A 27,857-nucleotide genomic window follows, 5' to 3' on the forward strand; every position below is an offset into this window, starting at 1 on the left:
TGTTGTTGTTCACATGTGTACGCTCAAGTAGGTAGGTTATATTATGTATGTATGTATGTATGTATGTACGTGCTACATACCTACCTTACCTATGCTATGTAGGATCATGCGTTCTGCACCCCGTGAGAGTTACATACATACATACGTGCCCTTTTCCCACCCTCCCCCCACGAAGCGCCGTATCGCGTCAAGGATCGAATGGATTACTTGCCCTTAGCCGAGCTTGTTCAAATTTATTATCTCCTCCCCCCCTTACCTGTTCCCCTGCTCCCCCTACCTTTTTTTTCATGGTTGGTTAGCGAGCCACAAACTCATGTCCGCGCCTATCACCGTTCGCAGCTGCAATGTAGATATCGGCAGATAGATAGATAGATAGGTGTGATGCATCTCTATCGCCGACAGCGGGTCGCAGCTTTGATTTGATTTGGTTTTTTTTTTTTGGTTTTTCTTTCAACGTACGATCTCGCAGCGCGCTCCAGACCGAAGAGACCATCTTCTACGGCGCCACCCGCAAGTTCTCGAAGCCCCTGGCCAGGGCGTCGTCGCCGCCGCCCGCGGCCTCGAGCTCGTACTCGATGTCGGGCTGGGCCTCGCGGTACAGGGCGTTGGGCTCGCTCGCCATCTTGAAGTTGTAGGCGGCCTCGTCGTCGCTGATGACGTTCTTGGGGATGCCGTTGGCGGCGGCGGCCTCGACCTGCAGCTGCATGGCGCAGGCGCGGTCCAGCAGGCCGAAGAGGAAGCCGGCCTCGTCGACGGTCGAGCCGACGGTTAGTAGCCCGTGGTTCATGAGGACGACCCCTTTGTTGCGGTCGCCTAGCGCCGCCGCGATGTGGTCCCCTTCCTCGGCCGCGAACACGATGCCCCCGTACCGGGCGTACACGGCGTGCGCGTCGTAGAAATTACATACGTCTGCGGGCGTTCAGGAGGCGCGGAGTTAGCACGCGGACATTATTATTATTGTTATTGTTGTGGCCTGATTTGGCCTACGGTGAGTGAGTGAGAGTGAGTTGAGCGTGGGGAGGACCAGGGGATGGGATAGGATAGGATGGGATGGGGGGCTCCTCCTCCGCTCAGCGAGCTAACCCCCATTCTTTTCTTTTCCGCCCTGGTAGACAGCGTTGTTTAAAACAAACATAGGCTGATCTGAGTTGAAAGAGAGTGGATTGGTGGAGTCGGCGGGAAAAAAGAGGTAAGAGGTAAGAGGTAGGTTAAGGCTTGTGTCGTGTGGCCTGTTTCTACGTACCTTGGTTCAGCATTTCCAGGGGACGAGCGAATACGCTCCAGGCCCGGCCTGCGTTGGAGTGTGCGTGGCAGCTTTTTGGGGCAAAGATTGGTTAGCCTCACTTTTCTTTTTTTTCGTCTTTTCCATTTTTGGTGGTATTTTTTGTTCTAACAAATTATTTTGTTTTTTTTTTCTCCGTTTATGGAATATGAGATATATGAGATGAGATTAGATGAGATTTCCCGGCCGGGGGTTGTTGTTCTCAGTATTGGTTAGTGTGTTTTCCTTTCCTTTCCTTTTCTTTTCTTATCTCACCTTGCCGGGGAGATAGATAGGACGCCTCACTTCTGCGTCTAGGCGTGCATAATTTTTCTTCTTATTCTTCTCCTTTGGGTAAAGGAATCCACGTGGTCCTGCGGAAGGAAAGGGTGAGAGAAAAAGAGAGAGAGAAAGCACTTACATGGCGTGGATATCGTTCGGACGCCGCCTGTGGACGGCGGAGTGGATCAGGTAACCTGCGGCGTTGGCGGGCCGGGACGTGTTGCCGCCGACGACCTTGCCGGTCGCGATGTCCAGACATATCATGTCGCCTGCCGTCAACATACCGAAGTGTCGACCTAGAGGGTTCATCCACATGAGGCCGTGGAACTCTGGATCTCGCACTGAGATGTGTCTAGAGAGAGAGCATGGAGATCAGCTAACCTAGCTACCTAGCTAGCTATGCGAGGGGAAAGGGATTTTGGAGATTGGGCTGTCACGATAGAGCCTAAGTGGAGTGGAGAGGGACTCGAACTCATCCCTGAAAAAAAAATGAAAAAAAAAAGAACTGCGGGTTCGAATACGACAGGGAAGGGTTATGGTTATGATTATGATTATGGTTAATGATAGCCAACTTACCCTGCCTGTCCTTCGGTGAAGCCGCATCGCGCAAAGAAGCGGAATGTGGCAGACATGTGCACAAGGATGTGCCTCCTGTGCGCTGTGTAGGTTGGGAATGTGGGAATACCCGGCATCACCATGCCGTGCGAGATGGCTTCTAAAGGAGTCTTCTCCTTGCCTTCGGTGGCGTCATGCTTGATTGTCTCTGCTGGCTTATCTCCACCTTTGAGGGTCAAGGTGCTTGAGAGGGTCTCCGTGATAGCTGAGGGGGCCATGATGTGTGATGTCTTGATATCTTGATGATGTCTGTATAGAATATTGATCTTCTTCCAAGCGTCTTAGGTAGCTAGTAACTAGTAACTAGGTAGTTAGGTCGGTGGGTTTAATAATTCATTCCAAGTAACTATGACTTACGCTTATGCTTAACTAGTATTAAACGTGTCTAGCCGTTATGAATAGATAGTAGAAGATATCGCGAGTGTGTATGTGTATGTGTATGTGTGTGTGTATAGGTTCGCTGACTGGGCCTAATAAGGACCAATTCGAGTGGAGTAAACGGCCGGGACACGGCTCTTCCCCCGCATAAAGGGCGTGATATACATACCTAGGTAGACAACGCATATGTAGAGACCAATCAGTAAGGTTGTTTTATCAATGGTTCTTTTCAAGATTCTCTCTCTAGACTGGATGTAGAATTTACTAAACTAGAGATATGATACTAACTACCTAACTAGGTTAATTAACTAACTACTTTATGATATTTTGAATCAACTATTAACTATTAACTATTAACTATTCCAAGCTATCTTAGGTATTCTATTCTATTGTAATTAGTAGAGTACTACCTCATCCAATTGATCACATTCACGTCGGAACACAACTTTCCTTTAACGATCTTCTTCCCCCCGCCTTAGTCGCATGTCGGAATCGGCCGGGTCCCCCGTCGGGCGGGAATACATAAGACGCGCGCTAGCTATTCGCTCCCCTTGCCGGTGCGGCGCCGATGTACGTAGAGGCTGGGGTTGGTTGGTTGGTTGGTTAGTTACTTGTTAGGTATAGGTAGTTTGGTCAAATCAATAGTTCAATACGAACTAATTAACTAACTATGCACATAGTTATAAGTTATGTGATATACATATATGGCAAATATAATAACCATTTTGCTGTTTAAGCGTCGAGTAGGTAGGTATTTATAGAGAACCAATAGGGACGGACTGCGGCTATCCCATATGCTCTTTTGCTTCTTTCAGCCCAGAGTGAGTGAGCGATCATCTATCTATCTAACTAGTACTTAAGGTTAGGTTATGTTAGGTTAAGTTGAGTTCAATCAATGTTATTATCCTCGGTGCTCGCGGAAAGGGGAGGCGGGATTGGAATGGGAATTGGAGAATGGAATGGAGACTAATGTGTTGGCGGAAAGCAGACGAGTGGCCTATACTCTTTTACCCTTTTTTTTCTTTTTTCCTTTTTTTCCCGCGCGAGCTGCCCGACGGGACTGACATACATACACACATACAGATAGACAGGGTGTTTCGCGCGGACACGTATATATACGATATGCGGCGATGGATACGACTGGGGGTCAAGTCAAATACGTGGTCTTACGTCGTGGTCCCATGTTCTTCGCCTCCGTCTGTCTGTCTTGTCTGTCTGTCTGTCTTTCAACCTTACCTTACCTTACCAGGCCTGACATTACATTACATCGTCGATAGATGCCCAGCTTAGCTAGCTAGCTAACTAGTTAGCCAGCTTGTAGCGCCGGGGGTATACGGATGAGATGGGGGAAACTTGGTTGCGAAGGGCACCCTTTGGGGTTTGTCGAGTAGACCAGATTTCTCTAGTCTCACGCCCGGTGCTGGGGATCGCGATGAGACGGGGAGGCGAGAAAAGCAAAGAGGAGTAGATGGATAGATGGATGTATGTACGATCTGGTAGACTACCTACCTAATTCTACCAGATGCAATAAGACGGGTTATGACCAAGAAGACTCTCGAGAACTGTAAGTCTCGAAATCGCCACAGTTGAACAAGCGTGGGAGATTGGTTAACCTCGGGAATGTTCTCATAGGGACTCTTAAATCCCAACTACCACCTTATTCGTATGCCCTACGGCTTTTCCCCTTAGCTCTCTCTCTTCTATGCTACGCTCCATCGCCTCTTCTAGGCACATGGCGCCTATCGCGCTTCCCGCGGGAGTTCTATTTGACAGATCAAACCGGGTGATTTCCATCCAGCCATATGAATGAATGAATAGACGAGCTCAAGTTTTTCGCTAATATAATTAACGTAGACCCTGCTAGCTTAGTTGATAGGAAGCCTTCCGTCTGGTCTGCTGTTTATGTAGCCCTGTGAAAGCCAGACGGATGATACCCTGGAGCAATGGGTAGTTACGCCAATAAGCATAAGTTCTTAAGACACCTGCTATTACTTCTTGAAGGGGGTCTAGACTATTTCTCTGTTAACTCTAGATAGAGTGTTATATCTCACTGGAGAATACATACATTTATTTAGACATGCTACCCTAGCTCTATCCAAAGACTATACATTACACAAGGCAGACAAAGAGCATTGCTTGCACAATAATTCTTGCCTAGGTAGTCAGAGATGGAAATACCATGTTTACGCAGCACAAAGTCATACCATAACACTTTTTAAAAAAAAAAACAATAAAATTCGCATTTCCGTAGTATCGTTCATCTGGGACTAATGCCATCCATTCAGCAAAGATTATCTACCTAAGGTAACAACGAGAAGAGATCGCATCCAGGGATATAAACGGGACAGTAGTCTATCCCCCTTTCCTCTCCTTAAGCCTCTGATCTCAGCAGCATAACGACTAGACCGCCCCTTTTCCTAGCAGCAATGACCGCATATCTCTGTGCCGTGGTCACGTCCTTGGTAAAACCAAAATTATATGCATTCGTTCCTCCTTACCATCACTCCTTTTTTTTTCTCTGTGTTCACCTTTCGCCAAGTTAACCACGGAGGGATTCACCATTGTTTTCCTTTATCCCCTGGCCATTATGCCTTCGTCGTTTTCCTATGCCCAAGTATGGGAGCGCAGCTGGGCTACTGACCTCGTCTGACTGCGCAACTCTGTGGCCGTCAAACAGCAGTTGCAGTTGCCGACCACGGCAGTTCTATCATGGTATCACTTACAAGAGAATAGAGAAGAGGCACTAGAAAGAGACGTGGCGAAAAGTTATAAAGTAAAGGCCCCTTCATCTTATTCGAGAGTAGCCGCCAGGCTCTCAAAGCCCGTAGACGTCCCATCCATCAAAATGGTCAATCGAGGTCCGTCCGGGAATATCAACTATGCTCGAATCATGGCGAGGAGCGAATTCATTTCTAAACTCCTGGCGCAGTCATAGCTCGTCATCTTCCGCTTCGATCTCTGACGGTTTTAATAAGCCGCCCACCTTGGCTCGTCGCTCGTGGTCGGCTGTCAGTTTCTCGCGAGCCTCTTGCTCCTTCTCAACGACGAAGAGGTCTGCATTGTCACCAGCAAACTCCTTTAAGGAGATAAGGAAGTCTCGGACTTGGAGACGGAACTTCTCGTACGACGCGTTCAGGGTGTAGAGACACTCGATAAATGCACCAATTTGTGCACTGGAGACCTAGTTAGCTCTTGTGGTATTCACGTGATATTACAAGGTGACAACTTACATTTGGAGGTTGGGAAATGCGTTACGTAGAAGACCGCCAACAAATTCGGTAAGGAAGTCCTTATTGCTTGTGCCGGCTGGTGCCTGGTCTGTGTAAACAGGCCCCTGGATCTTGGGTGTGGAACCGTCTGCTGGGAGTACGAAGTAGAACATGCGCATTAGCAGCATAGACTGCGTCTTGAACCCAGCTTTGTGGTCAGGATCTGTCAAGACGAAGAATACATCCTGCAGGATACCAATGAAGAACTGCTGGAAGAAGGCATTGGCTGTTTGCACATCGGTCTTGTCCGCGATATTCGTGACAAGCTCTAGGCACATGTTAAGTCCTGCGCTTTCAACGTCACGATTATCGTGCTTGCTAGCCCACATGCAAGCGTCGATGACGAACTTGAACTGTCTGTTGTCCAGCTTTAGGAGAGCAGGGAAGCAGTGCAGGTTGATAGCTCTGAGCAGGTTGAAAAATTCCACTCGGTGCTCAGGGAACTCTGAGAAGTCCTTGTTGATCATTTCAAGAGTGCACTCGAAAACATTTTGCATAATGATTGGTACTTGGTCTTCCATCAGACCCTAATATATGGTTAGCGATATTCCATAACTACTAACGTATTTAAACCTTCTTACCGTAAGTCTTGTAATGATGGTGGACATAGCTTTCAGGACCTCTGCATCTCGGGCTCCTGGGACGTTGCGGTTGTAATCTACCAGTACGGAGTCAAGAAGCTGCGGTACCATCTGCTGACGGATAGCAGGAAGGTCCTCTGCCTTGTCAACGTAGCTCTCAATTAACTTCAAAATTTCCTTCTTGATGGTTCTCAGTCCTCGGACCTTGGGCATGCGAGGAGCAATTTCACCTGTTTTGGATGTTAGTTTGTATTCCTGAGAGGGAAATGAGCATTGCAAAATTACCATCACGGGCGATAGCCTCTGAGATTAACTGGCTAGTAGCACGGTACATTTGTAGCATGTCTAGGTATATTCTACCAATCTGCGGACCGAAGTAAGGCCCAATAGAAGAGCAAGCTGACACATTAGTCTTCATAATGTTCCCGATGATTTTAATTGTGTCCGCATCCTGTAAAACTGAAGGTTTTTCAGTAGCTGCTTTGATGATCTCGTCCCAGGCTGCGTTAGGTGCATTCATGAGCTCTCCAAGCAATCGTTCCTGCTGGTGCTTGTTACCCTGGGCAGCAACCATATATCCACAAGCCTCGTAGAAAGTGTGAACTTGCTGGGGGGTCAGATCAAATGTAATACGCTGCAGGTTTCGGATAATCTCCTCGATAAATGGTTCATTCTCGCTAGGCTGCAAGGCAACGAAGTGTCGACGGCATTGTCTTGCGATCTTAATGAACGTATCGCATGCCATATCTTGTACACCTGTAATATAATTAGTTATTGCTCTAAAATATCGAAATTGAGTAACAAACCTTCGTGCGACTCGTGCATGAATTCGAAAAGCTTATTGACAACCGTCTTAAGGAATTTCCAATGGGCCTTTAAGAAGCGAGGGTATTGCCCAACAATGTACATGATATTACTGGCTACGACAGCCTTGTTATCTTTACCGCGCTTCATTTCTGTCAGCCCGAGGAGGTCCTTGATAACCGTGACAAGGAATCGCTTCTCGGTCTCTTCGTTCATGGCAAGTGAAATCGATCCAATAGCCCAGCATAGAACATTGCAGTTGTGCCATGACCACTCAGTGCCGTCAACCTGTTTCTGTAGTTTTTCAGTCATGATTGTTTCCGTATCCACGACGTCAAGATGAGTCAAGTAGACGAGACATTCTCGGATGGTCTTGTAGAGCTGCACCGTATCACTCTCCTTGACAAACTCGCGCACAATTTCACCTTCGTCGTTTTCGACGATAAGAACTTCTTCAGGTCGGACCATCTTTTCGATCATAACCACTCGAAGATTTGATAGGACCTCCTTATACTTGTGCATTCTCAAGGGGAAATTTAACAATATGGTCGGATTTACAGCCCCAGTAGTGGAGCTGTTTCCCATCATAAGGGGGTTAGCCTCCTGGAGGGGTGCGGTTTGCATCTCGTCATATAGCTCCTGTACTAGTTTGAGCCAATAATCTAGACAAATCTTGAAGATCTCGCGGTCTTCGATCTGTGAGATGCGAATGAGGTAGAAGTGACCATGCGTGAGGAAGTCTCGGTTAGGGAGATTCTCAACAAGCTAATTGTAAAGTTAGCAGATATCACTATTATTCTAGAGATAAACCTACATCAACATGCTGGCCGAAGAAGTTGCATAGGAAGAGTGCCAATTCTTGGAGAAACTCCTGATCCTTGGAATTACTCTGAGGATATGTGCTCTTCAGGTCGAGATCCAAGGGAACGATATTAGCAATAGTCGTGAGAACATCGACAAACATCTTGACTAATTGTTCGCTATATGCGTTCGGCTGTCCCGGTCCACCAGTCACCAGTCCACCGATCTCAGTAAGCACTTGCAAAGTGACGTTACGGAATTCGGCAACTTCTAGGAATCGCGTGCGTAGCGTCTCGATAAGTGGCGTCTCGAAAATGTATCCTAGCGGAATCCAGTTGCAAAAACGCAGTAGTGTCTCTAACGTAGCCTTCACCAAGCTTGCCTGATTCGCCGAAGTAAGAATCTCCTGACATAGCTGGAAGATCTGTGAAAACTCATTGCACATGGTAGTTTTTAGGTTTCTAGTCTTAGCCGAAGTCATCTGTTCGGCCGAGTAGTCGAAAACCTCTTCAGAGAGAAGGCGGAGAATGATCATGTTGTTCTCGCAGATGGATAGGTTTGATCGGCAGGATGAGATGATCTCGTTGATGAAGGTTGGCCAGTTGTGAGGCCATTCTTGCTTTAGAATAGAGACGAGAACTAGGTTCAGCTTGTTCAAGAGAGTGCGCTGAGTCCTGAGCGACTCTTCTGTGCTAGATGCCTGGAGGATAAAGTTCACGACAAAATTGCGAATTCCTGCGCCGCGGGTTAGCTAGGGAGATCTATACCAGTACTACTAGCCAGATGAGGCGACAAACCTAAACATTGTTCTCGGGGTAAAACCTTCCATCTGGTCATGATAACGCTGTCCAATATCTGAAGTCCAAGATCTGCAACCCGTCAGCCCTGTGCCAATACCTTCCATATCGCGGGACTAGTGCGGCGTACACTTTGTCTGCGGGTGCCTCGACTCGGCGAGGAGCTTATCGACGAGAAGCCATGCATCGGGATCTTCCTTGAACTATAAATTATGCGTATTAGTTTTTACATAAGCGTGTAAGGCGTATGGCGCATCACATACCTGATTTAACGCGGTTTGGGCAGCTTTTTGCTGAAGGTGGGGAAAACGCAAGTGTTAGCAGCTTAGCTTCGAGGATATAGATTTACTTGGGAGAGATTAATAAAATATTAAAAGGATAAGCTAACCTGTTCACCGCGACCTTCATAGAAAGACTGGACCATGAGGTCCAGCTCTAGTATCGTGGGCGCCATCTCGAATGAGGTGGCGGGGAAAAGACGAGGTAGGCTGCGCGCCTCGCTTTAACTGTGTGTCGGAATAAAGACAGTTGGTAATGACGATGAAAGCTTTAATGACGACGTGCAAGGGTTGGAAATGAGATCTGATTAAAAAAGGTATCAGTGGTAAAGAAAAGTTTGGTAGATGTAGAGAGGAGGAAGGAATTGTCGGATGAGTTGTAAAAAAAAGGTATCAGTAGAATTCGAAGAGGCACCAAAAGTGACGGGTCTCTGAGATGATAGCGGCAGCTGCGTACAGTTCTGTTGGTGGGGTTGGGGGGGTTTAGGGAAGCTTGGCTCATAGATACATGTGCCTTAGCTAGCAAATGTACGTACCTATAGGTTGTAGCAGCAAGGCTTCCTAGGTGAGCATCAGCATGTAGACCTTACGCGCCCACTATTTGTGACCCTATACTTTCTCTCACACGTAAATTTGTAAGTGTTATGAAGTACCTGAGGCGCGGTAGCGGCTGAAACTTGTTGTTAACAGTGTCAACTGAACTCGGTAGGAACCAATCAAATGTTAACGATTCCAATTATGTCATTGGTCCGCGAACGCAAGGCTTCCGAAATAATCACACCTACCGATCAACCCAATTTGATTTACCCCTCCAATTTTAACAATTAAGCTTTAGTAAGAGGTAGGTATCTTGTCCCCGAGGTTAGGCCAAGTCTTGCTTTGCAACAGGACAAGGACAAGGACGAATAATAGATGGTCTGAACTGGACTGGACTGTAAACGTCGACTTGTAAAGGTGAATACAGCTCTTGTGTCGTTGTTGTTATAAGTAGTACATATAACCTGCGTACCAACGCGAACGCAAAATAGATAGGATGCTGACGATTGCGCGCGCACACTTGTACAATTCTAAAATGTCCGGCTTGGCTTTGGAGGGGAATTGAAATGTTACTTACAAAGCTCACCGCTGCTTTGTATCTGAAAATATTTTGTTGCTGTGCACACTCCACCCTTATTGATAACGTCCCGTATTTATTAGCTGCTGCGCGTAACTAAGGCGTTTTCTAATATATACGTCGTTCTTTTAAGTTGCCCGGTTGCTTAAGAAACGCTGATAATTGCTTATTTTATGGGCTTAATAATGTACCTAATATTACGTACCGGGACCCATTGTTCCGGGATAACGGTACCGGCCTTTAAAGACTACTCCCGAGCCTCCGGGATTTATTGTTAAACCTTTCTAATTCACTGTAAATACGACTCTTATCTTATTGTTTCTAGATAGAGGAAGACTGTCTCTATTCGAGAATAACATAAGCTCTATAACATAAATGTTTTTGTTGGTTATGATTGTAAAATAGCATATAGGGGAAACTAGCTCTTCGGGCTCGCTACTTCGCTGCTTCGCTGCTGATGTTGCAGCAACTTGACGTAAGTTCCCGATGATAAATTACAGGCTCCAGCTCCTCCTATACGACCAGGCGAGAAAGACGGAGAATAAAGCAGACGGATGTGACGTGGCCGAAGAAAAATCATGCAATTCAACCGAATAGAGCAAAGCCCATCTCCGATGCTTCCTTGAACCGAATTTTTTTTCTTTCCATTCCCCGCGCAGTGGAACCTCTAGTCTATCCCTTTCTTTCTTTATGGAATAGTTACACTGTGTCCTTTTTTCTTTTTTTTTTTTCCTAATCACGCGGCCTAAATTGGAGCATACGACATAATATCCGTCCTCTAACCGACCAACATTTTCTCCGAAAATGGTTATCATGGGAAATACGGATTACCTTGGCGCACCGGACTCGAACCTCCTATGTAGACGGTCCCGGACGGCTTATGTGGAGTTTTACGCTTTTTGATACCCGCAGTCAGCAAGCCCACTCTTCAGCGCAGCTATCGCCTTATCAATATCTGTTCTCGCAGGATCGGTCTAATTACAATTAGCTGTCATAATCTTCGATCGCTACGAGAGAAATCGTCAACGTACCACACTAACACCCATGTGTCCGAAGCGTACATATTTGGCGGCGATTTCCTTATGGATACCACCGGCAAAGACAACGCCACTCTTTGCAAGCTTTGGAAGTAGATCGGTGGCTTTAACATTTTCGGGTAGGTAGACGGCCGTCATACCGTGGGCCTGGTCTTCCGGGTTGGCTGCGACTTGTTTTAAACCCAGCTCTGCCACGGTATTCTTGATCTTGTCAGATACCTCTCGGTGCCTAGCAAACCTTTCGGCGAGGGGCTTGGTAAGGATCTGGGTTAGTGCTGTGTGGAGCGCATGGATAAGTTGCGGCGATGGAGTTGCGAAGTACGAAGGCTTCTTTGCTTCGTAATTTTGCATGACTACGCAACGGGTTAGCACTAGCTGCTGTTGCTATTTAGGATCTTAGGACCTATGTCTTACTAGGTGTCCAGTTCTTCATCGAAGCAAAGTATGATGCCGGTGGGCTCTTTCTCGCCTTGAAGGCGTTGATCGCCTTACCACTGAACATCGAAATGGACAAGCCCGCAGGGCAGCCGATGGCCTTTTGGCTTGCTGTTATTACACCGTCTAGCTTCCACGCATCGAAATCGATCTCTTCGCTAGCTACACTGCACACGCCATCCACGATAAGTAATGTGTCAGGTGACACTCTCTGAACCGTCTCGGAAAGCTTCTGGAGTTCGCTCAGCACACCTGTCGATGTATCGACATGTGTTACTGTGATAACCTTGTACTTTTTGCTCTTCAATGCCTGCTCGATTTCGGGCAATTGCGGCCGACTGCCGACGGGGGCTTTCAGAAGATCGACCTTTGCACCGTAGACTGTAAGACAATCGGCGAAACCATCGCTAAAGTAACCGGAGCTGAGAACTAGGACATCTTCGCCAGGTTCGACGAGGTTTGCTGCTACTAAATCCCAACCAAGCGTACCGGATCCCGAGATGACAAAAGGTTGTGAAGATGGCGAGGTAGTCTGGAAGAGCTTACGTAGCATCGACAATGCCTCGCCAAACGTAGCAACGAAACCCGGTCCGACATGCGACTCACTAGTAGTAATATGTTAGAGAAGTATCTCGCTATAAGAGCGCGCGCGCATAGCTATTTGGTACAAACCTGTAATGGCTCATGGACTGTAATACAGCATCATCGAACTCAATGGGACCCGGGATGAGCAGAGTCGGATGTTCTGGTTGAGATGACATTTTGGTAGATGACGAAGAAAAGCTACGACTCTGAGCTGGAGGAGAAATATTACTTGGAAAACTGGGATTCGAAGGGGATTGAGTAGCTCCTAATAAGTGTCGTGATATAATCGAGACACGGGCTGCGGGGTTAGAAGCAGTAGAAGTCGCTGTCTTGAGTAGACGGTGGGGCATGTTGCCGACCACCGCTCCGGCGGCCTTCCGTATTGTTACTGAGTAAGCCAGTTTTCCTCCCCTATTATAAAACCTACCACCTACTGTAATGTAGGTCGGTTTCAGCAGAGCTTGACTCGTATAGATCTTGTCTTAGAACTTTATATGCGTAGTTATATCAATTCCTGAAGTAAATTATCTCAAATAATATCCACTTGAGCTCCAGGATTTGTAGAAAGAAATGTATTGTTATTGCATTGCAAATTCAATTCACTTATAGCTAGAAACTATAGGTATGAAATGTTAAGAGAAGAAGCATTGGGGAATCTTGTAAGCAGTTATAGAATTTTATTTGCTAATCGCCTAATTCTTAGAGGTAAATCTCCCCCACTACCTGTATAATCTATGTCCGTTTAGGAGGTCTTATCGCATATAGTAAGCCACGACTATTTCCCGACATGAAATAGGTTGGATAGCTGCTTCGAATTCAGCGTTTTAAGAAGTGCATAACCTCCGTCTTCGGCCGCATTTTGTTGACCCGACTTACACTAGATATAGCAACGGCAATTACGTCCGAAGTTGATCTCATCTTATTAAGCTTAAGGTTCCTTGTAACAGTGCGAACGCTAAGATACTGTACTTGTCTCAATCTGGGGTACGTACCAATAGCTTGAATTGCGGGGCCTGCAAAGCTCCCGACCCTGAGAGTTCAACGTCAGCCTCGCAGGTTTGAGGATAGCTTCACTACCCAATTACGTATATCGAGTTGACATGTGAGCATGCAGCTCCTATAATCTTCCTCAAGTCTCCAGTGGTAAAAGAGAGATATACGAAATTCTAGCGAATATCCCGGCTTAGCCGTCCTCGAACCGTACTACTTCGAAACAGTAGCGGTGTTGCCTGCGCATACGTATACATTTCCATTGTACGATTAACCTACCCAAGTCGCTTCCTTTCGATTCGATCGTAGAACGAATAGTCTCGGTATACCTAGGAGATTCTAGGCCTCTATCAATTCATAACCAATGGCCTTCCTCATCCTAGTGATCGGGGATCTCCACATTCCCGACCGCGCTCTCGACATACCGCAAAAGGTGCGACGGACGGCCGGCTCTATCTCCCATCCTCCACTCCCAGGTGCCGTTGCTAACATTCTCAACCTCATAGTTTAAGAAACTCCTTTCGCCGGGAAAGATCGGACAGACGCTATGTCTAGGCAATCTGACGGATAAGCACACGTACGAGTACCTACGCTCGATTGCGCCGGACCTGAAAATCGTCAAGGGCCGCTTCGACGTGGAAGCGACATCACTACCGCTGTATCAAATCGTAACACACGGATCGCTGCGCATCGGTTTCATCGAAGGATTTACACTAGTATCGACCGAACCAGACTTGCTACTCGCCGAGGCTAATAAGTTAGACGTGGATGTGCTGTGTTGGGGTGGAACCCACCGCTTCGACGCCTTCGAGTATATGGACAAGTTCTTCGTGAACCCGGGCAGTGCTACGGGGGCATTTACGACAGGGTGGACGAAAGAAGGAGAGGATATGGTGCCTAGTTTCTGCTTGATGGATGTGAGTTACACTGGACCCCAGACACAGGGATAGCAAGACCAGCTACTCACTCATTTCAACTACTTACTAACAATCAAATCCAGGTCCAAGGTATATCACTCACCCTCTACGTCTACCAGCTCCGCAAAGATGAAAACGGAGTGGAAAACGTCGCCGTAGAGAAAGTAACATACACAAAACCTGTAGAGCCAACGACAGGCGGGTCATCGTAATTTTTAAAAAGGAATGCATGGATATCTAGATCAACGAATACCCCAACCATCAAAGATGTATTCTCACGATGAAAACTAATAGCAGGCCATTCCACTAGCCTCGATAAATCATATAATCACAATCAACCATTGGGAATTAATCGAGAAAAAAGACTTGATTGGTATCCTGAGTACACTGAGTCCGTCTGTCTGTCTGCACTCCAAACGCCATGAAAACAAAAATGAGATGAAGAGAGTCTCAACGCTCGCTTCAATTGTGATTACTTAATCGATATTCAAACCCCCTAAGCAGAAAGCTTCGCTTAAACGACCGTACGAATCATCATCATAGTGCAGCAGGGCTTATTTCTTTCTCATAACATCATACTCCTCCGCCTCATTGAGGCCCTGTCCCGTACGGAGGCGTCCACATCTCCGGAAGAAGAGCTGTTCAGGCTGTCTCCTTCCACGGAGCTATCATGTCCTACATTTTCTATATCCATCTTCGTCTCTTTCGAAGCTGCCATGGTTGCTCGTCTGGATCCCGCGTGTCTCGGTGCCTTCTCGTGATTCTGGCTCTCTGCATCTATTTCCAAGTCTTCACGGGCTACTGATGATAATCGCCTTGACCTCGATTGTCGAGATCCTTTGGTATTCCTCCTCTTGGAAGTCTCCTCCGTTGTTGTCGTACGCTTTGAACCGTCTTTCGGTGACGAGCTAGGGAAATCGTAAACGTCGGCCTCGTCCTCAAATATTTTTGCTACTTCAGCCTCCCGAGCTGCAATCTCGTCTACGCGGCGACTAGCTGCTCGGGAGCCCGACTTAGTTGTATTGCTTTCACCGCTAGAATAAGATGAAGATTCAGCATCGGCCCGCTTCTTCTTATCCATTGCTACACTCATAGTCAAGTCGTCCGAAGACGCTTTCGAACCTTTCCGTGCTAGGGGACTAGCCATAACATCCAAGTTCGTTCTTGACATGTTGCGATCAGCAGGCAGATCCTTCCACGATCCTAGCTTCTCTTCTGATTTAACTACTGACGAAGGGTTCGACGAGGGAAACTCTTCCTTCTTCGACTGGCTAGTTCGTCGTATATGCTTGCCTTCGCCTGACACAGCATCAAGTAGCTGCTTCGTAGGCCGCCTCATCTTATCCCGAAGATTTGGCTCAGCATAACTAACTGCTGTCCTAGCTCTACGGCTGCCTCGCGATGTTTCCCCTCTTGAGGAAATATCAGTAGGAGGGGGCGTGTCCCTTACTTCCTCCCTCGGGGTTGCCTCCGGAGTATCAGGCACGGCCAAGTTGGGCTCCGAAGAAAGCGTCTCGGTCTCGATTTCCACGTGCGCGATAAATATCGGCTGAGGCTCGGGGACCGGTATCTCGACTGGAATAATCTTCCTTCCCTTAATATCTTCCTTCGTGACCTCTTCTAAAGTCGGAGGCTTCGCAGTCTTTTTTGGCGACTTGATATGTTCGTTCGTGCTTTTGGCACCCAGTGGCCTTCTCTGAGTTACAGAGCTAGATGATTTATCTCGAACCTCTCTTCGGTTTGATGGAAGCTTGATCGGCCTGCTGGTGGACTGGGGTTTGACGTTTGCCGCTTTCTCTGGTCGATCCTTTGCAACCTCAATAGCTCGAGTCGGCGGCTTGGATATCACGGGATTTTCCTTCTCATCCTCTTCTCTCAGCTTCCGCTTCAAGTTGGCCTTAGCAACTTGAGTAGTAGGCTGAGATTCTTTCGTGTCGACCGCTCTCGGCTCCGTCGGCTCATTATCAACTTCAGGAATATTGCTGACCGGTTCGTTTGCTCTTTCATCTTTCTTGGGGGAGGGTGTTGATTGTTGTTTAGGCTGAGGATCAGATGATGCCTTCTCTAGAGACGCATAATCTGACTTGGAAGGGCTATGTCTTGGGGGTAAATCAATCTTCACAGGATCTTCGTCGACAAAGCGTGATACTGGCGGCGGTCCAAGATCTGGGGAATCGTCATTGTCATCAACGACGGCGCGTAAGGCGAGGATTTCCTCTCGGCTGCGAAATCAGTATGCATTGCTTACAACAATCTCATGGGCACAACTCACTTTAGTGTTTCACGGGGGCACGTTTTATTTTCCCAAATCGGCGCCAACCTGCCTTCTTGAAGGGCGGCAGCCTCTAAGTCTTTCATCGAGCTTACAGTATCCCGCCTCCTCCATTCGGACATACTGACACGTCCAATACTTGACCTGCGTTTTACTCTCTTCGGTCCTCTTGGTGATCGACTTCTCGGGGTGGGCTCGTGCCCTAAACTCGCAAGCATAGTTCCCCATTCTGCTAGTTGGGCTTCCATCTTCTCCTTGATCTCAAGGGCATGATTGGCAATCTGTTGCGCTCTACTATCTTCTAACTCTGTTTGGAGTCGCAATATTTGTCCTCGAAGATCAAGGTTTTCGGATAATAGGCGAACACATTCATTCTCTAAAGTACGTATTTTAAGGGACTGAGTTGAATTTACTCGGGCGATATCTCTGTTTTGTCGCAGGAACTTTCTGCGTACTATGACAGAAGGTATTAGTTAATATCATCAGTGATGTGCAGACTTTAGCTAGGGACATACGCGTTTCTACGCTGTCTGTTGACACCATTGGCTCGTTGAGTCGTGCCATTGTAAAGACATGAGGCGGAAGGAATGCGAGATGATTGAAGTTTTATAGCAATAGTCTAGAAAGTCTAGTAACTATGCAAGAGGGTCTTTTTTGGTAGCAAATAAGGCAAGACTTGTCAGAAGCAACAGTATGCAAGACGATAGTTGCTGTTTGAGGTGCGGTGAAAGAAAATCAAAGTTTTGGTCGAGGAAATGAGTTGGCAAGGTAGCTGGCTCCACAGTGCATGTCAACAAACTTCCGAATGGGGTATAGCAACGCACAATTATGACTAGCAATTTTATACAGGGGTCAGCTATGGTAGTATCCACATATTCACGTCACACACTAAGGCATATGTACCCAATCTACCACTTATCCACTTATCGATAATACTTACCATTTACACATGCGAATGTGCGTGCAAGTCGCAACTAAGCGTTCTACATAGTAAAAAGCTGCGTATTTCAAAAAGAATACCACCGACAGGTACATATACGACTTCAGCTATCCAGGTATAATTATTTTATTTAAAAACCGAGAGACCGCTGAACTTCATTACGATGGCATTTTCTTCGCGCACGCTACCTAGCCATATACGCCAAGCCTCTACCTCGAGCAATCCCAGTGCTCAGTCTGCAGGGCAGTCAAGCGCACTTCTCGCCCGAGTCAATGAGAAGAAGGCGGAGCTTGAGAATTTAAAGGAGCTGCGGGAACTTAGTGCAGCTGTAGCAAATCAGATGGAAGCTCTCGAACAAAAACTTGCTACTCTATCGGATGGGACAGAAGGTACGCACACTCAGATAGGCATCTTGCCCTTGTGGTTGGCTAACTAGGCGTGACAGCGATTGCGATGGTGTTAGGAAACTGGCATAATGTTCTACGAGCTATCAACATGGCATCAGGTATTCTTACATCCGCATATAGAGCAACATGCAAATTTTCGTCTTATTGACCAATCTCGTAGCCAAAATACCCAGTCCACGAAACGCAGAGGAAACTACATCTAAAGCCCAGGACGATACTTTACCTCTACCACAGACTCTAGTGCGAATACCGACGGAACATGCACCGGCATTACAAGCCCAGACAGAAGCGATTATGGAGGGCGAACATAACTCATCCTCGATCTCATAAAGTCAAATAGCTAAAGAGATTAATTCACCCCGCTAGACGATAGGTACACATTTTCAGACACCTAAGATGGCGTCAGGAGTAAGCACACCAACTATACTATTCATATAGAACTTTCTATTAGGTATCCAGCGTAGTCATTTAATTGTCTCTGACTGGAGCACTTATACATAGTATATATCCCGTATTCGATGTGGTCTGTTTTTATAGGGCCAACAGTTGCAGGAGTTAGGTTTAGTTGAGAATGTTTAAACGGCTATGGCTCCGGTGCAGTAGTATGCAATGCAAGCTCCTGCAGGGAATCCCCACGGAGGAAACATTTAGTGGGGGAAGTTCGCGTGCGGATCCGCGTCAGATCGCGTTTTTTAGTAAGCCACTATTATAGGAAAAAAAGCATCTGACGTAGGTAGTTACACCTTGATGAAAGTCAATAGTACTAGCTCATATTAAACTATTGAGTGACGATTGAAGTTTCCAGTAAAAATTGAATGACTAGTTACCTCTACCCAACCTTATGTAAGTTATACCAGAGGGTAAGTGCGTTAGGTACTGCTGCTGCTGTGTCTTAGGTATCAACCAGCAAGAGGTTACAGTTCAAAATCCTAAAGATGGGATTCGTCTCTTCTACATACAACATCAATCATTCTCCAGACAGCATAACAATCTAATTCGCCCACATTACCCAATTGGAAAGAAAAGGTAACCATAGCTTTTTGCTAATCTACAAGGGATACATGTGACATTAACTCCCCCGCCAACACTTTGCTCATCGGCGACACCGTGCTTTTCGGTCGCTGGCCCGGAACCAAATAATAAGTCTCATTAAACCCTTGCTTGGGACCCCTGAGCCGTGCACCCCCAACTGCCTCACTTTTGGTACTTCTCTATTATTGGCCAATCGCGTCCAATCGAGATGGCAGTTATTCCCTCGAGAGTCGAGATCCTTAGTGATACGAGCTCCAATGAAGATGATCCCTCCTCTCATGACAGCTTCAAATCTGACAACTCTATTCTTTGTGATCTTTCCGCTTTTCAGCTCCAGAATCGCTCAAGTGCCTGTTCTAACCCAGCAGTCGAGTCGCTTACCACATGTCTGAAGAAACTACAAATAGACACGGAAACTTGCAACACTGATAACCCAAAGAATCAAAGTCGACGTCGCCTAACAAGGCCGGCAATTGCGGCCAACACCTTTGAGGTCCTTGAAACCGTCCCTGAAGACGAGTCACTGCGCTCATGCACATCTGCATCTACAAATATTTCTAACGAGACACAATATCGCTTCGAACTCCCTGCTTCAGGTACGTACTTCTGCAACATGCATCAAAATGCCTTGTGTTGGGGTATACTAACCTAACGCTCCTAGCAATCGAGAAATTCTCAGACCACCCTTTAATAGAAATTGCACGCAGAGGCATACCCTCAGCCAAAGAACAATTGGCGAAGCATCGCGAAGGCTGGTTTGAAGGAATAATTTCTACAAAAATACCCATCGAAAATTCTACACAGTCCAGCGCTGCGCCGAGTTTCAAGGCAGTACATCTTGGCTTCAATCTCTTGCCTATTAACGATAACGCCCCGCGCGGGAGTCCGACCGAGGCTGATGTTCTTGCCCGTTTTATAGCTCTTGTGTCACCTTTAGCTCCCGGGGAAGAAGTTCTGACAGACGACGAGCAGCCCGCAAGACCAAACATGGCTGTCGCAGAATCCAGTCGCAATCACCTTGCACCAGTTAAGGAGCTAGAGTTGCCCTCAGAGGATAGAACCCGGCAATCTACCCCTACTTCACCTAGTTCAGTTAGAGACAAGGATAGACATGTCGAGGTCATTGTCCCGAGATCACCCGCACAACCTATCGCTAGAATCGAGGATTCCGTGGAGGCGCTTGACGAACTTGAAGAGCAATTGGAAGCATTTGATGAGGCAGCCCATTTCAAGCGAATTATATCTCCAAGAAACCCAAGTTCCGGGCACAAACCTACAGTTCCATTACTGTCCGTGACGAACGCCGGAATTACGAGGTCTGTAACCCCACAACCGAAGCGAAGTACTCCGGTGGTGAGTAGCCCTGCCTCTATAAGGATAAATTCGACCAGCGAACCCCAGCGTACTGTTCGCAAGGCAGCATCTATGATATTCCTTGATCCCCCAAAATTAAAGATTGAGGATAAGCCTGTAACCCAGGCCCCATCGAAGAGGTCATTCTTCAAAGGCATAGCAAGTCTTCTACCACCAAGACAACCACCCAAGTCGAACAAGAAGCCCACTATTCCAACCTTTGAACTACCCGGGGACGAAATCGCTCGCAAATTGAAGGAGAAACGGGAAGCCCGTATATCGACGCAAGCCGCCACGGAACAAGCCACAAAACCAACTATGTCAAGCCTTCGACGTGCCAAGTCAGCTAAGGCTCCAACACGGCCTAACTTTGAGTTGCCGGGGGAAGCCATCTCTCGTCGCAAGCGCGAAGAGCGTGAGGCGCAGCTACGAGCACAGGAAGAAGAGGAACGTAAGAGAAGGGAGTTCAAGGCCAGACCAATTCGATCGGGTGCCGCACCTAGTACCTTTCCGCGCGATACAGCCGCGAGCCGGGCTCGGCAAAGTAAAGTACACTTAGTGGAAAATTCAACTCAGCAGAATTCACCCGGCCGGAACAAAGGCGCATCCACGGCTACTAACTCCACATCACGCTCTCCTCTTTCAAAGACGAACAACCAATGTCAATCACGGGGCCGAGGACTACAACCACAAACATCCGGAGTGCAGCCGCCTCGTGGTGTTTCAAGCTCTACAGTAGACAGCACCAGTGGACAGCATAGTTCGGTGTCCACAGAAGATATACAACAGCAGAGACTACGTGGTCAGGAAATTTACAAGCGGGATAACTCTTGGACCGGAGAACGAGAGCGTGAGAGACGAGAACGGGAAGCACTAGCTAAATTAGCACGAGAAGAAGCCGCTGAAAGATCTCGACAGCAGAGTCGGGAGTGGGCGGCGAAGCAAGCGAGAAAAAGAATGACTATTGCCTCACTGCGAGATGTCATGGCTTGAAAAGGTCATTGACAGTATATTGATTGGCCAGGGGAATATTGTTTCTACAGAGTTTCAGGGGTATATCAGTGGAGGGACTGAGGTGTACTAATACGTGTATTTGCATGGTGCGTTAGGGGGGTCTTAAAAGTACTGAGCCCGGCGTTCAGCGGTAGTGTCGCGGGCTAGTTATTGCGTTACCCAGAGAGTCATTCGTGTATAGGTGTAGTCGATGCTGACTTCTAGGTTGGTGTCGGCTTTTTTCAACTAGTTGTATTATTAGCTTTAAGGCATTGATCGAAGATAATGCAGAGTTTTTAATTAAGACCATTACGTCGAGCTATTAGCATTGTAGTTGATATGTTTAACCCGTGCTTGAAACTAGCTTGGCCCCTAGGATGATGCTAGCAATAGAGAAGTCTCCAGTCATGTCGGCGTACAGACTTGACGTAAATTTCTAGATCAGAACTAATAATATAGACTGCAACTTATTCTCCGTTTTAGCTCATGTATTAGAGCCTCCACTAAGTCATATGTGATTGGAATATTGAAAACGTCACTACAGACCGATTACTGCTATTAGTTGACGATCCCGACCGGATTTAGGACTCGTATGAGACTCCAAACCCGAGTATAAATATCCGTATGCATACGTATACCCACTCTCATACATCCAAGGTTCCATATATCAACTTCTCCCGTCAGCAGATACGTGTACTACACAATATTAGTCCAGGTACAATATATTGTCTCAAGCCCATCGCTTCAAAATGGGCGGTGTGACTATCATCAAACACGTCCGTGTCTTCGACGGCGAGACCGTTGCGGGGCCTAAATCGGTGGTTATCGAGGGGTCACATATCGGCGACGACGCACTTGCTGACGACCCGGATCCATCAGGGACTGTTGTCGTCGATGGCACGGGCTGCACGCTGCTGCCTGGCCTTATCGACTGCCACGTGCATATCCGCGACGAGGCGCAGTTAGCTTCATGTGCGTCTTTCGGGGTTACGGCAGTTTGCGATATGGCGTAAGTAGGAGGAGATATATAGACAAGAATTGGATAATAGCCTAAGTATACTAATAATTTCCGTTTCTAGGAGCTTTCCCCTAGAGAAATATGTGAAGCTACGTGCGGCAAGGACACCAACAACGTGGCTTAGCTCCAGTCTCCCCGCATATGAGGTTAGTGGTATAATCATGTTGATTTGGGGGCGGTTTGTATAAGTCGCTTGCTCGCGATTTATTTCCACTTACACTCGCCGAGCCGTTATCATTAGATGATGTAGCATTTACTAACCTACCGTCGCCAATAGGAGAACTCCAGACATGGTAAGCTATTCAAACTAGGTGGTATCACGCCCGACAATGCAGTCCACAACACCGACGAAGCAGCCAAGTTTGTGCAAAATCGAATTGATGAAGGGGTCGACTACATCAAGATCATCGCTGATTTCCCAGGCCATGAGCAAGCTGTTCTGAATAAAATTCAGGTCGAGGCAAAGAAGCACGGGAAAATGACCGTTGCTCATACAGCTCAGTACTTGGCATTCGAACGCGGGCTACAAGCCGATTTCGACGTGCTAACTCACGTGCCGATGGACAAAGCGCTCGATGATAGCATCGTTGGTAAGATGATCAGCCAGAAGACCATTACGGTACCAACGCTATCGATGATGGAAGCCATGACCAGTAGTTGGATTTTGTGGGGAATTAGTTGGATCATGTCGGGATTGAGGGGGAGGAAGTTCCAATATTCACTAGATAGTGTGACGGCGATACGTAACGCAGGTGTGCCCATCCTCGCCGGTACAGATGCGAATAATAGCGGTATCGTCACGATTGTGCCCGGGAAATCATTGCATCACGAATTAGAGCTACTCGTGCGTGCTGGATTATCACCTGTTGAAGCCTTGAGGGCGGCTACGTCGTTGGCTGCGCAGCATTTTAATCTCCCAGATCGGGGTCGAATCTCACCGGGACTTAGGGCCGACTTAGTTCTAGTGGAGGGTAATCCGGATGAAGATATCACCACGACACAAAAGATATCGAGGGTTTGGAGCAATGGCGATGAAGTAGCAGTAGCTGCAGTCTCACAAGGAACCATTTTAGGAAGTTGCGCGGTTATGTAGATTTGTAGAGATAGAGATTCTTCAGCTGGTGCGACGTAATCATCAATACGGGCGCGATGGAGGGTAAGAAGGATCTCTCGTTGGTCAGGATTCAGAAGCTTAATTTCGCTTGGCATCCAACCATTCGACCGAGTAGGCTATGGAATAGCCAGGAACCAGCTATGATCTAGAACAGCCCAAGTGCCCCAAGTAAGCCTTAGCAGCCCAGGAATACGGGACACCCTTTTTTGCCAAGTGATCCGACGGTGGGTTAACGGTGGGGGCTTTGAAAGCACGTTTAGACCCCGTCGATCATCGCGTCAATTGCTTAATTGATATCGTCAATGATGCTATTCTTGTTTGATCGACAATGATATAATCATAGGTTATTAGTATCAAACGGTCTCGAGTTTGTGCTCTTGGTTTGAAGTCATAAAATTGCGATTGTGACGCTTTTAAACTTGTAAGAAAGACGGCTTTTTCCTACCCCTTGTATGTCATATAAGTTTCTTGCATTGTAGGACCAAAGGGGCTCGTGTAACGGTGTAACTAATGTCTCTGGAGAAAAGAAACCGATCCAATAGCCCATGATGCCATAAAATACATGCCTAGGAAGTAGGTACATATATCTCGTAATACGACATGGTATGCATCAAGGTTGTAAGAGGGAAACCTTAGATTCAATTGCTAATGGACAATGGATGAATAATGGAACAATACCTAAAGAAAGTACTATCGATTCTATATGTACCTCGGAGGTAGTTACCATAATAAACTCTAGCCCTACATAGGAATGTACCTCCGAGATACCGAAAAATGATGCCGCCAGCGCATAGAATTTGAAAGTACCCAAAATGGCACCATTTGTACAACATTCACTTCTAATGGGAAAGTCCTGCAGCTTTGTTTCTCACCCCAGTCCGAGTCTAGGCAGGCCCAGACTCACAATAGATAACAACCATCACCACCTTACCAAAGGGCCTCCCAGGTCTACATAATGTTGAAATAGCCCCGTAAAAACTCATCTGTTCCCACAGATGTGATTGATCTGAATTGATTTACTGATGTGAATCTTCTTTCGTCATTAACCGCCCTTACTTTCCATCAAGACATTGTACAAGCAGACAAGTCACATTTTTACAAATACCTTCTTCTTATTACCGCCAATCTGCCAACCTATTAAGCTTTTGACCCCTGGACAACTAAAGTTCCACTGGTTCCTTTATGCTCCGCCTCGATATCCGCTCTCCGGCAATAATCATAGTCATAGACGGCACAGTTATCCGCAGCTGCAGCCTGTGGGAAGAGAAGGTCAAGCTTTAGGAACCCGAACTGCCCGAGTTTAGGTAGTCAAATGACAGAGCCCAAGAAGGAAAATGTCTTTATTATTACCATAGAGCCACTTAAACCCCCTTCTTATCCGTCGAGCCACCGCGACCTTCTCCATGGCCAAGAAACAATGGACCAACATTCGTTTGGGGACACTGATAGTTCCAAATCAATAATTCCTGAGGTTCCGGACAACAAAAAGACCTCGGGTTCCAGAATACCGCGGTGGTTGCGAATTCAAGCGACTAAGATCCGTACAAGCCGGACTCGCCAGGCCCTCCTCGCTTTCTTTTTTGTTATCATTGTCGTTCTTCTCGCTGTTCTCCTATGGTTGGACAATAGTGGACACTTAAAGGAAGCATTCAAGGTAAGAAAGGGAGACAGACAATGCCTTACCTCTTTATACAATCCATCGGCTTGGCACGAGTTGCGATTGTCAAATAATATCCCTTTGTATCCTCCCACCACATTCCCATCTTATGCTTAGCCATCAAGCCTGCCGAGATTGCCGAACTTGGCATCTCAATTAACCCTGCTATTTCTCACACCCTACCGAATCCCATATCGATATTCTTTGTTACACCAGAGCTAACAATGCAATAGAAAACAACACAGGTCCAACTAAATCAAGGGACTTATCTTGGCGAGGTTGTGGCGCAAAGCTCGAAACTTCCACGCAGCATCGAAGCATTCCGCGGAATACCATATGCGCAGTCCACAGCTGGCAACAATCGCTTCAGACCTCCGCAGCCAATAAATGACACGGCAAGCCACGTTCAACGTGCCCTCACTTCCGGCCATGTCTGCCCCCAGGGTACGGGTGGAAAAAACCAAGGCGAGGATTGCCTAAACCTTAATATTTATAGACCTCATTTTAGCGATGACCCGGCGACCGCTGAAGCCGAGATGTCAAAGCTTGGCGTCAATGGCACGAAGTTACCGGTAGTGGTCTATGTTCATGGCGGCGGATTTAATTCTGGAAGTGGGCAGGAGAGGAACATGATGACATTTGCGTCATGGTCTGAGACCCCTCTTATTGGCATAAGCTTCAACTACCGGGTTGGAGCCTTGGGTTTCCTTCCGAGCGGAGTAACCGCCAAGGAAGGTCTGCTGAATATAGGGCTGAAGGACCAGCAGGCGCTTTTTAAATGGGTACAGGACAACATAGCTGACGTTGGCGGTGACCCGAAAAATGTTACGATAATGGGATTAAGTGCTGGTGCCCATTCGGTAAGTGTTCGCCTTCGTGACCTTTGGTTTGTGATGACTGATACTAACATCATCTTAAGATTGGACATCACTTAATATCGTACTCTTCTGCAAATAAGCTGACATCGGCACCCGCACCTTTTCAAAAAGCAATCCTCGAATCCGGTGGATCGACTGCTCGCGCTACCTTCAACCCTACCCACCCGCTTCATGAACAGCAATTCCAAGAATTCTTGACGAACTGTGGATTGGATGACACTCCTGACGATAAGATCTTCGAAGAGCTCCGTGCTCTTCCCTTAGACAAAGTCGTTTCTGCATCTCACAACGTATACCGGCGCTGGGATCCGAGTATACGTTGGCCTTTCCAGCCTACTATCGATGGGCCCGGAGGTATAATACCAGACTTGCCTATTAAGTCTTGGGAGAAGGGACATGTTCTACGTATCCCAATAATGACGGGTTACAACACAGACGAGGGTGCTGATTTCATCCCAACCCACTCAAGCAACTCGTCAACGATGCGCACACTGATGTCTGCTATTGTTCCGTCTCTCAATAAGACAGACCTAGGAACACTCGATTCTTTATACCCTGATCCTAGCACCACGCGCGGGGAGAGTTTATACATTACTGAGCCACCTGCTGGCTTTGGATCACAGTTTTGGAGGTTGGACGACGTGTACGGGCATTACGCGTATATCTGCCCTGTGCTGCAGACAGCACATTTGGCCTCGACGGCAGCTGATGCCGGTCCCGTCTATGCGTACCATTACGCTGCTCGATCGAACACTCACGGTGGTGCAGACCATGGCGATGAAGCCCCTATCGTAGCTCACGACATGGATGTTGTTAGCAAGTATCCAGGCATCATGACGATGGCGGATTCTATGAATGGCTTCTGGACTCGGTTTGCGGTTACAGGAGATCCAAATTCTGGGCCACATAGGAACGATACGGTTGGGGTCTCGTGGCCGAAGTTTATCAGCCCGTTCGTTAACGACACCACAACCACTAATAACGCGGAAAACGTAGGGAAAGTGGCCCTGTTTGGCGAGGGCAATGACGAACGCATGGGGGTCCGCGGACGCCAGAACAAAGGCATCCCAGCACAGACAGGTAACTTGACAGAGCGATTACGGGATGAGTGCCGCTTCTGGTGGGATAAGGTTATATTTAGTGAGGGCTTTGGAAACGGAAGTACGGCACTATCAAGTATTACCCAAAATGCTAAGGCGGGGGCGAGGCTATTATAAGCCGGGTCTGTATAAACGAAGGGAATGGGAATGGTTATCAAACTTATATAAAGTTTAGGTGGGATAGGGGAGTTAGGACACTTATTAAAGTGCGTCTCGGGAACGCGTATAAGCGATGATACCCTAGTTGGTCTTGAGGGTGCAATTTGACGAAGCGGCATGATTTCGTTACGATGCATGAGCAACGGCGTTTAGGGACATAGATGTGTCTTGATAAAAGAGAGGTGTTTGGACTGGAAGGACTTCGAATTGGGGGCTGGTGTATATATATGTTAGAGTTGACATATAGTTAAGCAAATCTATGGTATATATCGAACTTGTTACTATTAGTTGTGCTACTTATTTAGAAGGGACTTCGTTAATGAATATAGCATTAGACACATTGATATCTTTAAGACTTATATGTGACTATTTGATGTTAAACTTAGTTGATACGTGGATGGGATAGATGACATCTACAATGCCGTGAAGTCTGTTGGATATTCTACTTCCTGCTATTGAGTATTTCATTCCCTTAGTCAGTATCGCTACGAGATGAGTATATTGAAAAGGGTATAAGGAAGTAGTATGTAGTAGTATATAGGTAAGTACATATCTCTAATTGATCCCGAGGACTTAAAAGCAACCTACCTATTTAGATGATTAGAAAAGGGATTGATCGGCAGAGAAAAATAGAGATGGGATGTCTTGCCGTATATACCTAAGGTGAGTTATACATACATACATATCTTACAGATCATTTTCAAAGAACGAAATGAGAAGAAAAATATAAACCGGGATAGTAAATCAATTAGATGAGTAGACGAGTCAATCAATGAATCTATTGGCTATT

The 27,857-nt window shown here is 46.9% G+C and overlaps 9 protein-coding genes across 10 annotated transcripts; 5 read left to right on the forward strand and 4 right to left on the reverse strand.

The window, feature by feature from the left end:
• Positions 1-496: 496 nt before the first annotated feature.
• Positions 497-2,376, reverse strand: GL218_00151 (Meiotically up-regulated gene 14 protein; the record flags this gene model as incomplete). The annotated part of the gene is made up of 4 exons (XM_033576563.1): positions 497-909; positions 1,244-1,314; positions 1,683-1,895; positions 2,120-2,376. The coding sequence occupies 4 exons, from the start codon at positions 2,374-2,376 to the stop codon at positions 497-499; spliced, it is 954 nt and encodes a 317-aa protein (XP_033441488.1).
• Positions 2,377-5,465: 3,089 nt separating this feature from the next.
• On the reverse strand, positions 5,466-9,242 carry GL218_00152 (Exportin-1; the record flags this gene model as incomplete). Of its 2 annotated transcripts, XM_033576564.1 has the most annotated exons (10): positions 5,466-5,709; positions 5,767-6,332; positions 6,387-6,616; positions 6,672-7,142; positions 7,193-7,955; positions 8,005-8,726; positions 8,789-8,860; positions 8,919-8,991; positions 9,052-9,081; positions 9,177-9,242. In XM_033576564.1, the coding sequence occupies 10 exons, from the start codon at positions 9,240-9,242 to the stop codon at positions 5,466-5,468; spliced, it is 3,237 nt and encodes a 1,078-aa protein (XP_033441484.1). The 2 variants fall into 2 exon arrangements, with proteins under 2 accessions (XP_033441484.1, XP_033441485.1); XM_033576565.1 differs by lacking the exon at positions 9,052-9,081.
• A 1,828-nt stretch (positions 9,243-11,070) lies between these two features.
• Positions 11,071-12,413, reverse strand: GL218_00153 (Alanine-glyoxylate aminotransferase 1; the record flags this gene model as incomplete). The annotated part of the gene is made up of 4 exons (XM_033576566.1): positions 11,071-11,154; positions 11,212-11,570; positions 11,632-12,257; positions 12,325-12,413. The coding sequence occupies 4 exons, from the start codon at positions 12,411-12,413 to the stop codon at positions 11,071-11,073; spliced, it is 1,158 nt and encodes a 385-aa protein (XP_033441486.1).
• Positions 12,414-13,591: 1,178 nt separating this feature from the next.
• On the forward strand, positions 13,592-14,356 carry GL218_00154 (Vacuolar protein sorting-associated protein 29; the record flags this gene model as incomplete). Its single annotated transcript, XM_033576567.1, has 3 exons — positions 13,592-13,660; positions 13,734-14,144; positions 14,228-14,356. The coding sequence occupies 3 exons, from the start codon at positions 13,592-13,594 to the stop codon at positions 14,354-14,356; spliced, it is 609 nt and encodes a 202-aa protein (XP_033441490.1).
• Positions 14,357-14,709: 353 nt separating this feature from the next.
• Positions 14,710-16,980, reverse strand: GL218_00155 (Shugoshin; the record flags this gene model as incomplete). Its single annotated transcript, XM_033576568.1, has 3 exons — positions 14,710-16,366; positions 16,417-16,870; positions 16,932-16,980. 3 exons carry the CDS (start codon positions 16,978-16,980, stop codon positions 14,710-14,712), a joined length of 2,160 nt encoding a protein of 719 aa, XP_033441491.1.
• Positions 16,981-17,519: 539 nt separating this feature from the next.
• Positions 17,520-18,093, forward strand: GL218_00156 (DASH complex subunit DAD2; the record flags this gene model as incomplete). The annotated part of the gene is made up of 3 exons (XM_033576569.1): positions 17,520-17,745; positions 17,802-17,861; positions 17,924-18,093. The coding sequence occupies 3 exons, from the start codon at positions 17,520-17,522 to the stop codon at positions 18,091-18,093; spliced, it is 456 nt and encodes a 151-aa protein (XP_033441873.1).
• Positions 18,094-19,003: 910 nt separating this feature from the next.
• Positions 19,004-21,141, forward strand: GL218_00157 (uncharacterized protein; the record flags this gene model as incomplete). Its single annotated transcript, XM_033576570.1, has 2 exons — positions 19,004-19,391; positions 19,457-21,141. The coding sequence occupies 2 exons, from the start codon at positions 19,004-19,006 to the stop codon at positions 21,139-21,141; spliced, it is 2,073 nt and encodes a 690-aa protein (XP_033441489.1).
• Positions 21,142-21,890: 749 nt separating this feature from the next.
• Positions 21,891-23,252, forward strand: GL218_00158 (uncharacterized protein; the record flags this gene model as incomplete). Its single annotated transcript, XM_033576571.1, has 3 exons — positions 21,891-22,150; positions 22,221-22,305; positions 22,437-23,252. The coding sequence occupies 3 exons, from the start codon at positions 21,891-21,893 to the stop codon at positions 23,250-23,252; spliced, it is 1,161 nt and encodes a 386-aa protein (XP_033441492.1).
• A 1,438-nt stretch (positions 23,253-24,690) lies between these two features.
• Positions 24,691-27,025, forward strand: GL218_00159 (Neuroligin-4, X-linked; the record flags this gene model as incomplete). The annotated part of the gene is made up of 3 exons (XM_033576572.1): positions 24,691-24,927; positions 25,164-25,790; positions 25,850-27,025. The coding sequence occupies 3 exons, from the start codon at positions 24,691-24,693 to the stop codon at positions 27,023-27,025; spliced, it is 2,040 nt and encodes a 679-aa protein (XP_033441493.1).
• Positions 27,026-27,857: the final 832 nt, after the last annotated feature.

This window comes from Daldinia childiae (genome assembly GCF_008694065.1).
Source record: "Daldinia childiae strain JS-1345 chromosome Unknown Scaffold1, whole genome shotgun sequence".
Classification (NCBI taxonomy): Eukaryota; Fungi; Ascomycota; class Sordariomycetes; order Xylariales; family Hypoxylaceae; genus Daldinia; species Daldinia childiae.